The sequence below is a fragment of the Vulpes vulpes genome, chromosome 4, assembly GCF_048418805.1.
Source record: "Vulpes vulpes isolate BD-2025 chromosome 4, VulVul3, whole genome shotgun sequence".
NCBI classification, from domain to species: domain Eukaryota; kingdom Metazoa; phylum Chordata; class Mammalia; order Carnivora; family Canidae; genus Vulpes; species Vulpes vulpes.
The window spans coordinates 146,906,381-146,922,663 of record NC_132783.1 but is presented as its reverse complement, the minus strand read 5'-3'; the positions used below and the strand labels follow the sequence as shown (position 1 = coordinate 146,922,663).

At 46.6% G+C, this 16,283-nt stretch overlaps 1 protein-coding gene across 1 annotated transcript; it reads right to left on the bottom strand.

The window, feature by feature from the left end:
- Positions 1-8,856: 8,856 nt before the first annotated feature.
- LOC140598479 (vomeronasal type-1 receptor 1-like) lies at positions 8,857-9,976 on the bottom strand. Its single transcript, XM_072755129.1, has one exon. It carries the CDS (start codon positions 9,905-9,907, stop codon positions 8,990-8,992), a length of 918 nt encoding a protein of 305 aa, XP_072611230.1. The 5' UTR covers positions 9,908-9,976; the 3' UTR covers positions 8,857-8,989.
- Between the last annotated feature and the right edge of the window lie 6,307 nt (positions 9,977-16,283).

Here is a 16,283-nt window from a genome sequence, read left to right as displayed (position 1 = left end):
CTGCAGCTCGTGCCCCTCGCTGGGCAGTGACGGGCACAGCCAGGGCAGAGCCAGGGCGGCGCTGAGCCCGCTGCCCCGAGGCCCCGCACAGGCCCGGGACCCTCTGCCCCCCGCGTCCACGGGGCAGCTCGATGCTCGCGGGCCTCGGGGGCAGAGCGTGGCGGTGAGGGCGGGGGCCCGGAGGCTCCGGCCCGCCGTCACCGTGCCCTGCCTCGTCTCGCTGTGCCTCCCGGAGGGCGGCACCGCCCGCACGGGACACCAGCCCCTGACCCAGAGGGACCTGGGCTGGCCTGGCCCCGGGCTCTGTGGGGGCAGGGGCGACTCGAGCGCCTGCCCCAGGCCCAGCGCTAATGGGATCCAGCGCCCCGGGGCCCTGGCCAGGCCTGCGTTCTGGCCCCGGGCCGAGCGAGCCCTCTCACAGCAGGATGTGGCCTCCTGGGCCCTGGGCGTGCCCCACAGGCCCAGGTCGCTGACCTAGGGCAGCCCTGGGGATCCCGGGACACCCCAGGGCAGGGCAGCGGGGGCAGGCCCGTGGGCCCCACCCACACCCCCACCCACACCCCCACCCTCACCCACACCCACACCCACACCAGGAGGCAGGCTCCTCCACGCCCTGGGGCTCCAGCAGTCAGTCACCCGGCCCCAGGGGGCCCGAGGCCGGGGTCCAGCTGCCCTGCGGGGACCCAGCGCAGGAGCCCATGGGCCGCAGGTCCACGTCAGCCCTGCCGCCCCCAGAACCGCCTCTCACCGCCCCGACCTCAGGACACGCGCCCCCACCCGGAGTCGAGTCCGCACAGGCTCCCAGGCGGGGGACTCCAGCACCCGCACCCCTGTGGGATTCCCGCTTTCCTCTAAGGACAGGAAGGTCTCCCAGGGGAAGGCGCGCACCCTCGGCTCTGAGCCCCTGTTTGCTGTTGCAAGTTCAATAAAGTGTTGTTGTGTGAGAGGGCACGGCCGGCTCGTTTCTGCGTCTCCCGGAGCTCTGTGCACGGGGTGCGGAGACACCCCCAGAGAGGAGGAGGGGGCGCCGCCAAGGCCCCGACCAGCCCCTGCGGGGGCGCCGCCAGGCACACACGGCTGACGTCCCCACGTGCCTTCCCGGGGCGGCCAGACGCCAGGGTCAGGACCCCGCAGACTCTACTGCGACTCAGCCTGCGCCCGCGGCCAGGACGGGCCTGGGACAGAGTGACAGCCGGGGAGCCTCAGGTCACCAGGGTCTGTGCTAAGCGCCCTGGGAGGTCTGTGCCCCCTCTGTCCAGGGGGCCTGGGCTGCCCGGGCTCCGGGGCGCTTCCTCCCCTCCCCGCCCCGGGCCTGTGCGCCTGGGGCACAGAGGGCCCGCGGGGCGGTCAGCGTGGCCCCGGAGCGGACGTCAGGACAGCAGGCCCTTGCAGCTCTCACACCTGGGCCACCCTCACCGGGCGGGCTCAGCGTGCACACCCGGTGCTGCTGGATCCCTCGCACCAGAGTGTGGAGGGCACCCTGCACGCCCTGGAGAGTAGGGGCTGGGTGAGCGCGGGGCTCGGCCTGGGGGCAGGCAGCGCAGGGGACCGAGGGACCCCGGCCCCGTCCCCACCCCGACTCCCACACACACACACACACACAGGCAGCCCCAGGGCTCCCCCCACGGGCAGCCGGCCCCTCAGGAGCTCCCCCCAGGGCGGCCCCGAGGTCTGGCTCCCCGCTGGAGAGGCATCGGGGAGAAGAGAAGCGGCCGGCGCTCGGCGGGGACCCGCTGCCACCCACGGGAATGTGGCCGAGCCGGACCTTCCAGCTCAGCTGACCCCCTGGCGGGACGGGACGGCACGGGACGGCACGGGACGGCACGAGGGGGCCCGGGTCGGCCGGGAGAACCCAGCTAGCCGCCCAGCGCCAGCACCAGAAATGATGGTGCTTCTTCAACCGTTTCGGCGTCAGGACGACGCGGCCCGAGGATCAGATCGCGGCACGGCGACAGACAGGCACACACCCCAAACCCAACAAACGTCGGAATCCCCCGACTGTTGTCAGACAGCAGCCGGACGGTTACAGACGTGACGCTGGGGTCCCCGGTAGGACACACGGAGGACGCTCCAGACCACGGCTGCAGAGGCGCTGGAGGCCCGGGGATGCGCCTGCGGGTGCCCACGGGGAGCGCGGGGCGGCGGGAAGCACCCTACAGAGGGGGGCCCCTCCTGGGAAAGGACGCCGGGTCCCCGCGAAGGCTCCCGATGCTGACAGCTGTCCCCCTCTCCTTCAGCTTCTGGTTCCCCCCCGCCCCATTTTGCTCTTCCTGATTCTCCGTCGGCCTCCGCCCTGCATCCGAGCCACTGACCACACGGGCTTCTTTAGGACGTCGGGTCCCAAAAGGAGGCCGAGCTCTGGCTCCCGGGATCGGGAAGGACCATCGCCGAGGTTTATGCTGATCCCCCCGAGCTCGTGCCTTCCCGGCTCTTCTGTCCTGCAGAACGAGGGGAGGCACGGGCCTTACGGGGAAGGAGGCCCACTCCCACTCGGGCGGGACCGTCCCTCGTGGGGGACCCCGTCATCTGGGCCCGGGAGAGCGAGCGGGGCCATCAAGAACAGGTCGCAGGCTAGACATGGGCCGCTCTGAGGTTTGTCCTGAAGCGAGCACTCCCCTTCCACGTCACGCTGTCTTAGTTCATCCATTTATTATTTGTTAAAGGTTTTACGTTTATGTCCTCTCTACACCCAACACGGAGTTCCAGCTCACAGTCCTGACATCAAGGTCCCCCGACCAGGCCGGCCAGGCACCCCAGGGCCATGTTTCTCATCTCTTTGCTGGCTCGCCTATCTCTGCACCCAGCTGGGACATCGAGTCCACGACGGGGGAGCTTTAGCTACCTCCGAACCCGCAAGAACCCAGAACGTTCTCGCTGTGTCCCCATCCTAGAACGACCTTCGCCGTCGAATAGCAACTCAAATAAATCGGCAGCCAGCCCAATGACTCCTGGTCAAGGAAACGGCCAACTTGTCACGTGTGTGGGCCCCGCTCCCTGGGCTCCCGGGGCTCCCGGGGAGGCTCCGCTTTCTTTAACATCGACCAAGGTCCCAATGACTCCACCGCACCTCGACGCCGGGGCTCAGTTTCTGCCCTGACACGACACAGGCAGCACGTCGGCTTCAGTTACTACCTGTCAATCAATCAAAGGGAGCCTGGCCGCTCTCGGGGTGGTTGGGGTGGTTGGTAAGAACACGCGACTCTTGTTCTTGGGGCGGAGAGTTCAAGCCCCATGTGGGTGTAGAGATGACAGAAAAATAAAATCTTAAAAAGAAAATCAGTCAGTCGGTCTGGGGGAGACACAGCCCCGGATCCCACAGGGGCAGGGAGCCAGCTGACGGGTCTACGCACACTATTAGAAGCAGCAGAGCACAAAGTCAGAACTTCCAGAAGTCTGCTAGAGGGGGGGACACGCCGGCCTCGACGGTGCTCGGGAGGCGAAGTGGGGGGCGGCCCCTGGAGCGACAGGGTGGGCTCAGGGTCCCCGGGGTCCCAAGGACGGTGGCGCCAACGGTTCCCAGGCCCAGGAGCGGGGACCCCGGCCGAGGGCCGCGGGACTAGGGCCAGCTGTCTGCCCTGTGTGGCCACAAATTGCAAACCCCTGTGCGGTCACGGGGCCGAATCCCTGGGCTGGGCTAGCAAAGGCCAGAAGTCGGAGGAGACCCTCCTAGGCGGGAGGAGCACAGGTCTCCCCCAGGGCAGCCCCTAAAACTTGGAGGTGTGAAACTCAGTCACTTGTCTGAGATAAAAAGAAAAAAAACAAAAAAACAAAACTCAGACAGGCAGGGTTAATACAGGGTTTGTAGAAACGGTGGAGGCCCGGGGCCCGGGGGCTCCTCTGTGGAGGCCCCTGCAGACCGGGGCGCGGATGCTCAGCCCCCGGCTCAGGGGACTTGGCGCCCCCACCCACATCCCGCTCTCAGGCTCGGGGGCAGTACAGCACTGCCCGTGGGAGGCAGACCCCGCCTCTGACCCGCAGGTGCATTGCTCCGGAGGCAGGTGCATCGCCCCCGAGGCAGCTGCGCACCTGACATCAGCGCCGAGGCTCGAGGAGTAGCATGGCGCTGCCCGCGGGAGGCCAGACCCTGCCTCTGATCCGCAGGTGCATCGTCCCCGAGGCAGGTGCGCACCTGAAGTCAGTGCGGCGGCCCCGCCTCCAGACCCCGACTGGACCTCTGGCTGCTGCCAGATTGAGGTACCGCAGAGGCCGCAGAGCTCCAGCTCCGGAAGGAGAGCGGGGTCGAGCTTCCTCTGTACTTTGGGCTTGCTTTATTTTCATTTCTTTTCTTCAATTCTTTTTTATTAATTGCTTGATTTTAGTTTTTATGTATATACCTTACATATTACTTTTGTTTATTTCATTGTACTTTGAGCTGAAAAAGGACAGCAACAAAGCCTAAAGCCTGCAGCAGAAGGGAAATAATAAAGATGAGAGCAGAAATAGACAATACAGAAACAACAAAACAGTAGAATGGAATAGCGAAACTAAGAGCCGGTTCTTCAAATACTTAATAAAATGGATCAAGCCCTAGCCAGCCTCATCAACAAGAAAAGAGAAGGGACCTTCTCTAAATAAAATCACAAATGAGAGAGGAGAGATCACAATCAACACCAGAAAAATAAGACAATTATAAGGGAATACTATGAAAGATTATATGCTAACAAACTGGGAGACCTGGAAGAAATGGACAAATCCCTAGAAATGTGCAAACGAGCAAAACTGAAATAGGAAGAAATAGAAAATGTGAACAGACCCATAACTAGCAAAGGAATTGAATCAGCAAGGCACCTGGGTGCCTCGGTGGTTGAGCAATTGCTTTGGCTCCAGTCAGGATCCCGGGGTCCTAGGGGATTGAGTCCCACATCAGGCTCCCCACATGGAGCCTGATTTTCTCTCTGCATGTGTCTCTTCCTCTCTCTGTGTCTTTCATGAAAAAATAAATACAATCTTTTTTAAAAAAAGGAAAGAGGACCCAAATAAAATCACAAATGAGAAGAGAAATAACAACAAACACCACAGAAATACCAACGATTATAAGAGAACATTATGAAAAATTATATGCCAACAACTTAGAACCTGGAAGAAATAGATCAATTCCTAGAATTGGATAACATAGCAGAAATGAAAAAGGAAGAAATAAGAAACTGGAACAGACAGATAACCAGCAAAGAAATTGAATCAGCAACCAAAAATCTCCCAAGAAACAAAGTCCAGGACCAGATGGCCTTCCCGGGGCAATTCTACCGGATATCTAAAGAAGAGTTAATATCCATTCTTCTCAAATTATGCTCAAAGCAATCTATACATTTAATGTGATCCCCATCAACATAGCAATGGTATTTTTCACAGAACTGGAACAAATGATCCTAAAATTTGTATAGAACCACGGAAGATGGGCTGCCCTGGATCTCTGCCCCTCTCTCTCTCTCTCTCCCTCTCTCTCTCTCTCTCTCTCTCTCTCTCTCTGTCCCTTCTCTGTGTATTCTCATGAATAAATAAATAAAATCTTTAACAAAACAAAAACAAACCACGGAAGATTGAAAATAGCCAAAGCAGTGTTGAAACAAAACCAAAAAAAAAAAAAAAAAAAAACCAAAGCTGGGGTTCCAGATTTCAAGTTATATCACCGAGCTCTAGCGATCCAAAGAGTATGGTGCGGGCACAAGAAAGAGAGCCTTAGATCAATAGAATAGAATGGAAAACCGGAACAAGACACACACCTGTAACTCTATGATCAATTAATCTTCAACAAAGCAGGAAAGAATATCCAACAGCAAAAAGTCTCTTCAACAAACGGTGTTGGGAAAACTAGGCAGTCACGTGCAGAAGAATGAAACAGGACCACTTTCTTACACCATGTATGTAAAAAATAAATTCAAAATGGATTAGGGACCTAAATGTGAGACCTAAAACCATAAAAAGAAGAAAAGATAGGCAGCAATGTCTTGGACATGGGCCATTGGATCTTCTTTCAAGACACGCCTCTGAGGCGAGGGAAACAAAAGCAAAAATAAACTATTGGGACTTCATCAAGTTGAAAAGGTTCTGCACAGTGGAGGAAACAACCGTAGTGAAAAGGCAACGTACAAAATGAGAGGAGATATTTGTAAACGACGCATCCGATAAAGAGTTAGTGTCCAAAATAGATAAAGCAAATATAAATCTCAGCATCCTAAACACAAATTACCAACCGAAAATGGGCAGAAAACATGAATGGACATTGTCTCTGACAGGACATCCAGATGGCCACCAGACACACGGAAAGTCACTCAGCATCACCCATCACCAGGGAAATGCAGACCCAAACCACAATGAGATGTCACCTGACAGCCGTCAGAATGGCTAAAATTCACAACACGAGAAACAACAGGTGTTGGTGAGGCTGGGGAGAAGGGGGAGCCCCCTTGCACTCCTGGTGGGAATGCGAACAGGTGCGGCCACTGTGGAGAACGGTGCGGAGGGACCTCAAGAAGTTAAAAGTAGAGCGACCCTACGATCCTGGAATTGCGCAGCAAGGTACTTGCCCTGAGGATACAGAAGTACAGATCCTAAGGGGGACGTGCAGCCCAGTGTCTGCAGCAGCGTCATCAACAGCAGCCGAACAGCGGACCGGGCCCAGGCGTCCACCGACAGATGAGTGGGCACAGACGATGGGGGAAATACAGTCACTGCGACGTCACTCGGTCATCAGAAGGGATGGAATGAAGCCATTGACAACGATGTGGGAGAACCGGAAAGGACTGATGCTAAATGAACTAAGTCAGTCAGAGAAAGACAAATACCATACGATTGCGTTCACGTGTGGATTTTAAGAAACCAATCAAACTGCAAAGGGGCGGGGGGCGGGGGGAGATGAGAGAAGCAAACCAAGAAACACATTTAACCATACAGAATAAAGTAATAAATACCAGAGGAATGGGGGGGGTGGATAGGGAAATGGGATGGGGATGACGGAGGGCACCTGTGACGAGTACCAGGCATTGTAGCCAATGGTTGAATCACTATGTGGTACACTGAAACTATGTTATACTGTGTTAACAAACCAAAACAAGCCTGAAAAAATATGGTCTACATCCTCTATCATTAGGAAGTTACCAATGAGAACAGCAGCGAGATAGTGCTACACACCATTTAGAGATGCTAAAGTCCAAAAAAAAGGATCCCAGTTGCTGGAGGGTTGTATATGACAGGAATGCTCCTTCATGCTGGGGATGTGCATACGGTTGCTTTGGAAGACAGTTTAGCAGTTTTTTCCAAGGCTAAATAAATCTCTCCTGAGGGCCCAACATTCATACTTATAGTATTTAGACAATTGTTTTGAAAAAACTGTTTCCACGCAAAAACTAGCATGCGAGTATGCGCGGTAGCTCTATTCATCGTAGCTAAAACCTTAAAGAGATCAGGATGTCCTTCAGTACATGAACCCATAAGCAAACTGCGGTGCATCCAAGTGAAGGGTGCCAGGAAGGCCACACCAGCCTGCGAGAAGGGTGCACATGGGGCCGGCTGGGCCCGTGCACACAGTCCTGTATGAATCCATGCGTGTCCCCCGAGTGCCCTCACCGGTCAGGGCTGTGCTGGTCCCTGGAGCCGCCCGGGCAGAATGGGGCCAGGAGCACTCTTCCCAGGTGGGGCAGTGGAAAGAACAATACATAACCTCTGACACCCTCCACAAGCCTTGACTGGGGTTGGGTTGGATTTGAAACAGTAAGTGACCAGGTAAACACTTCATTCTTCTATTAGAGCCTCTATTAGAGGACCAAAGGGCAGAAAACCAATGCTTCAGCTCAAGTCTGGACTCACATGTGACCCTGGGCAAGTCCTGTCCACCCTGGGGGCCCAGGCAGATGGAGGAGAGGAAGAGAGCCAGTTATGTTTAAACTTAACTCTGACCCTGACCCCGACCCCAAACCCCTAACCCCAGACTTTGACCCTAAGCCCAAACCTGAATCTATACCTTATTTCCTTACATACCAGAACCATCTGACCTGCATTATCCTACTACGCCATAAGCTGAGCATGCAGCCCTTTGTAATAAGCTGTAATTGTGACAAGCTGCCTTACTTTCTCTGGTGTGGGAGATACCTAGTTCTTGGGTGTTGGCCTTTTTGCCCCCTTCTTTCTTTTTTTTTTTTAAGATTTTATTTGTTTACTTGAAACAGGGAGCACAAGTGGACAGAGTGGGAGGCAGAGGGAGAGGGAGAAGCAGGCTTTCCACTGAGCACACAGGCTTTCCATGCAGGGCTCAGTCCCAGGACCCTGCGTTCATGTCCTGAGCCGAAGGCAGATGCTTCACCAACTGAGTCACCCAGGTGCCCCTGCCCCCTTCTTCTTTCACTCTTCAATTCAAACCTCAAGTCATCTATATGTTCAACAGTTCTCAGGACAATAATATTTCTGGTGTTTTGAGATCTTGTATATTTCTTAGTGTTTCTTCTTCATCTTAAATGTAGGTAAAAAATTATTGCAAATTTGAACACATTTCTGAATTTATATGAGAATATTAATAATTCTACTTTTAAAATTAAATATGACATATTTCTGACACACAAAGTATAGAGCACAATTTAATAAGCACACACATTTCATCACTTTGCTTAGAGCTAAGGTTACCTTACACAAAAAAAGTAACCACTACCCTTTTGTAGGTTTATTGATTTCTATAATTGTATGATAATGTTTCCAATATTATAAAACATTCTACATTACATACCTGTTGCTATTTTATAAAGTTTAAAACTTATATACATGGTATCATAATCTAAACCTTACATTTAATCTTTAAAATGTTTTTTAAACATTTTAAACAATAATTTGTAAACATTTGAAAACAATAATTTAATTACAGTTCTTTGGATTGTTAACTCAGTTCAATGGGGACGATAAATGTAACTCATGTCATCGATAAGCATGTTAATCTATATTCATACAAATGACTCCTGTGGTGCAGAAGAATGCTAAAGAGTGTTCTATGATCAATGAATTTTCTTTAAGAAGAGAAAAATCTTTTTGGGGGTTTCATGAAATTTATTCTATTTTCATTTTTAATTAGAAAGAAAGAACAGATAGTTGGGTAACATGATGAAAAAAAGTTATTAAATTTCTCCAGTTGCTCCTTTTTCTTACTTGTATAAACTAAATAAACAGTAAGAAAGGTGTTGGTCCAGTAAAAGAAAACAAAGCAGCTCACCAGTATGAGAATGACGTGAGTAGCCTTGTTTTCAGGAGAGCGTGAAGACTGGATGGTACTGCGAACATTCTGAGCTGCTCTGTGATGTCTGTAAAGGATATTCACCATGTAGATGCTACTACATGTCATCAGAGAGAGAAAGGACAAATCTCGAAGGAATACCGTACTTAGAAATATTGATGATATCTGGCCATCATGTGCACTGCTTTTACAATAAGCAATCTGATACCCAAGTCTATCATCGGTGATATTCCTGTTGGCCACAGTTCGTAAAAGGACCACAGAATAGATGGCCATGTTGATCATCCAGAAGAAAAGTAAGGAGGGTTGAAGGAATGCAGGGATTTTGTATTTGAGCCAGGCCCATTTATGACTACTTGGAGTAATAGTCACTGCCTGAAATGTACTCTGGAGGGCGGTTGTGCACAGAGAAATGCTCCGGGTAACTCTCTGAATATAGAGCACTGTTTTACATCCAGTATCGCCCATCTCCACTCTAATTCCAAAAGATGTAATTATATTTGGAATCCCTCTGAATATGAGCGTCAGAGCATTAGCCAAAGTTAAGTGGGCAAGAATCATATCTACAGGCTTCTTCTTATGAGGAAAAATTAAACATGTGTACATATATAATGTAAATAACAAAGAATTCCCCATGAAACCAATACAAGTTTGAAAGATAAAGAAAATCCCCCAAATTATGTCACTGGAAATCATTGTCTTTCAGTCTCTCTTAGATCTTCAAACCAAGTCCAGTACATCCTATAGACAAATAATTTAATTATGAATATAAATAGTAAAGGTAATTGAGACTGAGGGCTAAGCTATCAAGTTTCAGGGAGTCTTCCTGCAGAATTGACAACTACGTAGCTATACGAGGGATCATCCAGGTTCTTAAAGAACAGAACTGTCAAGGAACAGAATTCAATTTTTATGAAGACAGAGTATCATATGTTCTGTGCCAATTAATAAAAGTAAAAGCTCATGCTTTCTCTAAAATAAAATTTTTTAAAAAGAAATGTGTTGTTCAATTTATTTATTAAGTTTTTATTTAAATTCCAGTTAGTTAATATAGAGTGTAGTATTAGTTTCAGGTATACAACACAGTAACCCAACACTTCCATACATCATCCAGTGCACAACATGACAAGTGCACTCCCTAATATTTATTCTGTATTTTACCCATCCTCCTCACCCACCTCTGATAACCATCACTTTGTTCTCTATAGTTAAGAGTTTGTTTCTTGATTTACCTACCTCTCTCCCTTTTTTCCCTTTAGCTTGTTTGTTTTGTTTCTTAAATTCCACATATGAGTGAAATTGTATGGTATTTGTCTTTCTCTGACTTATCTCACTTAGCATAATACTCTCTAGCTCCATCCAGGGCATTGCAACTGGCAAGATTTCATTCTTTTTCTATAACTGAGAAATACATAAATATGAATATGAATGTGAATATATATGCCACTTCTTTATCCATTCATGAGTCAATGAACACTTGGGCTGTTATAAACAATGCTGCTGGAAGCATCAGGGTGCATTGTGTCCCTTTGAATCAGTATTTTTGTATCCTTTGGGCAAATACCTAGTAGTGCAATTGCTTGATCGTAGGCAGTTTCATTTTTAACTTTTTGAGGGAACACAACTGGCTCCACAGGTTTGTATTCTCACCAAAATACAAGAGGTTCCCCTTATCTTCACATCCTCACCTATTGTTTCTTGTGTTCTTGATTTTAGACATTCAGACAGATGTGAGATAATGTCTCGTAGTTTTTTTTTTTTAATTTTTATTTACTTATGATAGGGACACAGTAAGAGAGAGAGAGAGAGAGGCAGAGACACAGGCAGAGGGAGAAGCAGGCTCCATGCACTGGGAGCCCGACGTGGGACTCGATCCTGGGTCTCCAGGATCGCGCCCTGGGCCAAAGGCAGGCGCCAAACCGCTGCGCCACCCAGGGATCCCTGTCTCGTAGTTTTGATATGAATTTCCCTGATGATCAGTGACATTGAGCATCTTTTCATGTGTCATGTTGATGAATTCATTTATCAGTTCTAACTCTGAGCATTTTCTGAATTTTATCTTTGGCCTATTGGTTGTTTTATAATATATTGTTTATTTTGCTTAAAATTTGAAATTTATCACTGTAAATGTTCATATTTAAAAGGAAGATAGAACACAACACAATAATATCGTTTTATATATAAAGACACTAGAAAAAGAGGAGCAAATTTACCCTAAGTAGCAGAAGGAAAATGATAATAAAGATTAGGACAGAGAAACAAAACAGAGAGTAAGAATACAATAAATTCTATAAAACAAAATGTTTGTTCCTTTCAAAGATTGACAAAATTGACTAATCTTAGATGGATTAAGAAAAAAAGAAGATTCAAAGCACTAAAATCAGAAAAGTGGGCACATGACTAACAATATTACAGAAAAAAAATATTATGTAAGAATATTATGAAGTTTTATATCAGCAAACTAGATAACTTAGATGAAATTGACAAATTCCTAAAAACATAAAATTTACCAAACCTACTCAAGAAAATATAGAAAATATGGATTCCTGGGTGGCTCAGCAGTTTGGCGCCTGCCTTTGGCCCAGGGTGCCATCCTGGAGTCCCAGGATCGAGTCCCACGTCAGGCTTCCGGCATGGAGCCTGCCTCTCCCTCTGCCTGTGTCTCTGCCTCTCTCTCTCCCTATGTCTATCATAAATAAATAAAATCTTTAAAAAAAGAAAACATAGAAAATAAATCTAAACAGCCCTAAACAAATATAGAGCTTAAATTAGTAGTCAAGAACCTTTCCCTTCAAAAGAGCTCAGGATCACGTGGCTTAACTAGTGAATTTCCAATAAAAAATTTATCCTAATGCCTCTCAAATTCTTCCAAAGAATAGGAGGGAACAGTGCCTAACATATTCCATGAAGTCAGCATTATACTGATATCATAGCCAGACAAAGGCATCACAAGGAAAATAAAAGGGGGGGAACAAAATCCCTTATGAACATAAATGCATAATTCCCCAACAAAATACTAGCAAACTAAATCCAGTATCATATTAAAAGGAGGACATACTATGATCAAGTGAAATTTATCCTAGGAATGCAATGGTGGTTCAACATATAAAATCAAATACTGTAATACAGCACATTAATGGAATAAGGGGAAAATCCATACCATCATTTCAGTGCATTTGGGAGGAAAAAAAGCATCCTTTCATGATAAAAAAAAAAAAAACTCAATATTCTAGGAATAGAGGGTAACTTCCTCAACATGAGAAAGGGCATATATGAAAACCCCAAAAGTAGCACCATACTAAATGGTGCCTGAAAGACTGAAAGCTCCCCTCCTAAGATCAAGCACAAGACAAAGATGCCTGCTTTCACTGCTTCCCTTCGGTATTATCCTGGAATTTTCAATCATAGCAATTAGTTTTAAAAAAAAAAATCCTCAAAATGGGCAGGAAAAAGTAAAATTATCATATGGTTTCACTCACATGCCAAATATAAGAAATAAGAAATAGTGCAAGGGACTGTATGGGAAGAAGGGGAAACTGAATGGGGAAAAATTAGAGAGGAAGACAAACCATGAGAGACTCATGTCTGGGAAACAAACCGAGGGTTGCTGGAGGTGGGTGGTGAAGGGGTAACTGGGTGATGGGCATTAAGGATACCCGTGATGGAATGAGCACTGGGTGTTATACACAACTGATGAATTATTGAAAACTCCATCTGAAACTAATGATATACTATATGTCAGGAAATTGAATTTAAATTAAAAAAATAAATTAGTAAAAAAAAATCAAATAAGTCAATAAAATTAACTATATTCACAACTTAAACTATGACTACCTCAATACTTGTATCAAAATTCCTTGATAAAATTCAAAGTGCATTCAAAATTAAAACAAATGGTAGGAAACCAAGAACAAAATGGTACATGCTTAACTTAGGAAAATAATTATTATCTGGGCCTGTGATCATCCTGCAAAATGACTAAATACTGCAACCTCTCTTTGAACGGGAAAATACCAGGTTGACTCACCATTTTTTGTACCAGAGGAGATGATCTACAAGCTAAGGCAAGAAAATGACTAGTACACATTTTGGAAAGGAAAGAAACCCCACAATTTTCTCATTAGACGGTATCATTTTCTAAGTATAAACTGCAAAGAATCTAGAATTTAAAAATTACAAATAAGAATTTTACAAGGTAAATGGATAAAAATATCACTATACTATAACCATTTGCATTTATATACCAGAAACAAACTCCTTCTATAAAATAAAGTTTAAGGTTGAGATACTACCTAAACAGTATAAAAATATCAAGTAAGTATAAATAAAAACAAAAGACATGTGAAAGCAGTAAGAGAAAAAGCATATAATTTTTCATGTTCAAAGCCTCAAAGATATAATATGCAAATAACGTCCATGTTTCCACAATGATGCATAAGTATTATAGAATCCAGGTCTGATTCTCAAGATGATTTTTTCACCTGTACAAATGTCTATGATACTCACAATGTCAAAAATAATCAAAGCAATTTTAAAGGAAGAAAAGAATGTAAAGAATTTTTCCATGAAGTATCAAGGTAAATCAGTATGAAGCTACATCATTAAGATATGATGGGTTTGGTGCCAGGAGCACCTTATGAAACAAATTAGAGTTCCCAGCAGTCAATCAACACAGTTTTTTAGTCCCGATACATGTGATCAAGTAAAGAAGTATGGTTTACAACCGTACTGTAGGTTCTTTTCTAAGTATGACCTGAGATATTTCTGATATCATGTCACATAAAATATCATTTTCATATGCACTGAACACCTAATTGTAGAAACAAATCTATTAAATATTTTATAGAATAATTATCTTCAAGAGATTAGACCCAATATATTTTTCTTGAATTTTTTAAAAGCCCAAGTGTAAATAAAAATATTAAAAGATTTTTATGTCTCTAAAATTAAGACATAAAGTGAGTGTGCTAACAAGCCCTAGGGAGGAGGAGTTCTTTGCCACAAACATAACCGCAAATTCTGGTATGCAGAATGTATTTGGATATGTGCATTGTACTCAGGCTAGAAGAAGGAATATTGACTATAAGAGAAACAAAGGAAAAGGGGAAGAAATGCAAAAGGACAACAAATGTACTTCTGGAAATAGGGTATGGTAGTGAAGATCTTGGAAACAGCAGAAATACCGTGATTATTAACAGAAAGGGAGAGTGACAGGGTTGCAGAAGCAGATAAATGGAATAATGAGAAAAATTACATAAAATACTAACCTGGGGGAAAACGATTAGGTACATAATTAAAAGAAATAAAAGACTGTAGAGTATCTTTAAAAACGGCTTAAAAACAAGTGCATACAGGGCACCTGGGTGGTGCAGTTGGTTAAGTGTCCAACTCTTGGTTTTGGCTCAGATCATAACCTCATGGGTCCTGAGTTGGAGCCGGGTCCTGCTCCACACTCAAAGCAGAGTCTACTTAAGACTCTCTTTCCTTCTCCCCCTGCCCCTCTCACACCCCACACTTGCTCACACTCTCTCTCTCTCAAATAAATAAATAAATCCTTAAAAACAACAAAACAACAAAAAGTGCATAAAAGCTGAAGAGAAAGTGCAACCAATAAAAGAAAGCAAGAAATGGGAATAGAAGTAGTAAGTTGGATGAGCTCCAAAGTGTGAAGGACCAGGAAGGAATACGGAGGAAAGGCAAAGACTAGGCTACGCAATCAGTACATGGTATATGTCAATCTATCATCAAGTATACGTAAGACCATGTGCACTAATAATGTTATCTCAATTAAACGTAGAGTTTTTTTTAATACATGCAATTAAAGAAGAAAGATGGAGATAGCCAGGAAAGCCAAAGGAGAAATTTAAGAATTTAATGAGTGGGGAATTAACTAATATAACAGCAAAAGAAGATAATAGAACAATTTTTAAAAAGTGATATAGTAGGGGCACCTGGGTGGCTCAGCGTTTGAGCATCTGCCTTCAGCTCAGGTCGTGATCCCCAAGTCCCTGGATTGAGTCCTGCATCGGGGACCCTGCTCCATGGGGAGCCTGCCTGTCCCTCTGCCTCCCTCTCTCTGTCTCTCATGAGTAAATAGATAAAATCTTTTTTATAAAGTGGTATAGCAAAACCAAAATGCTTATCATACCATAAAAAATTAATACAAAGAAGAAATAAAGGGGAAATTTTAAGAGATAGAAGATCAAGTTTAGATTTGAAAAGAAGAGAATAAAATGAGTAGCAGAGTTCAGGAAAGGACTTAGTATCTCCTTTGCAGCCCTGAGACCCCAGTCACAGCAGCATCCTTACCAAAGCCCGTCTCTGTGGCTCCAGGGCAGGAGGACAACGCTCATGGGCCGTGCTGAAGAGCAATGGCAGGATGTCAGGGTTATGGGGAAGGGGCCGTGTGACTTCATCTCCCCCCTGGGCACTAACTGCTTTGTTATCCAAAATGGAATTGGCCTTGTGTACAGGGACTCAGCCCGGCATGTACAGCATGTACACAGGAGCCTGAGCGGGACTCGGTGGTGCCGGGTGTCTCCTGTTAGGGTCATTAAGAGTGTCAGTCACAAGTGCACAATTACCTTCTGATGTAACAGACGGCTCCCAGGTTGGCCTAGTTGTAAATTATTCCTCAGGGTTCCAGAGTAATGATGGGATGCTAATCAGACGTTCAGTTCTCTCAGCGGACCAAACTATGCGGACACTGGCCACAGTGCAGCATCCCTGAGGCTGGGGTGGTGACTATTCAGAGTTGAATTTCAGGTTTCTGAAATTTCCATATAAAACAAGCATATTGCTTTGTCTTGTTCAGTGACCAAATCAATCCAGTTTTTATTTTAATTCTCAATACAGGGTCAGTGATATAATGTACACAACTTTAAATACAGGAAAAAATCTCTTTTATTTAAATGTTTCTTTTTGGGATCCCTGGGTGGCACAGCGGTTTGGCGCCTGCCTTTGGCCCAGGGCGCGATCCTGGAGACCTGGGATCGAATCCCACGTCAGGCTCCCGGTGCATGGAGCCTGCTTCTCCCTCCGCCTGTGTCTCTGCCTCTCTCTCTCTCTCTCT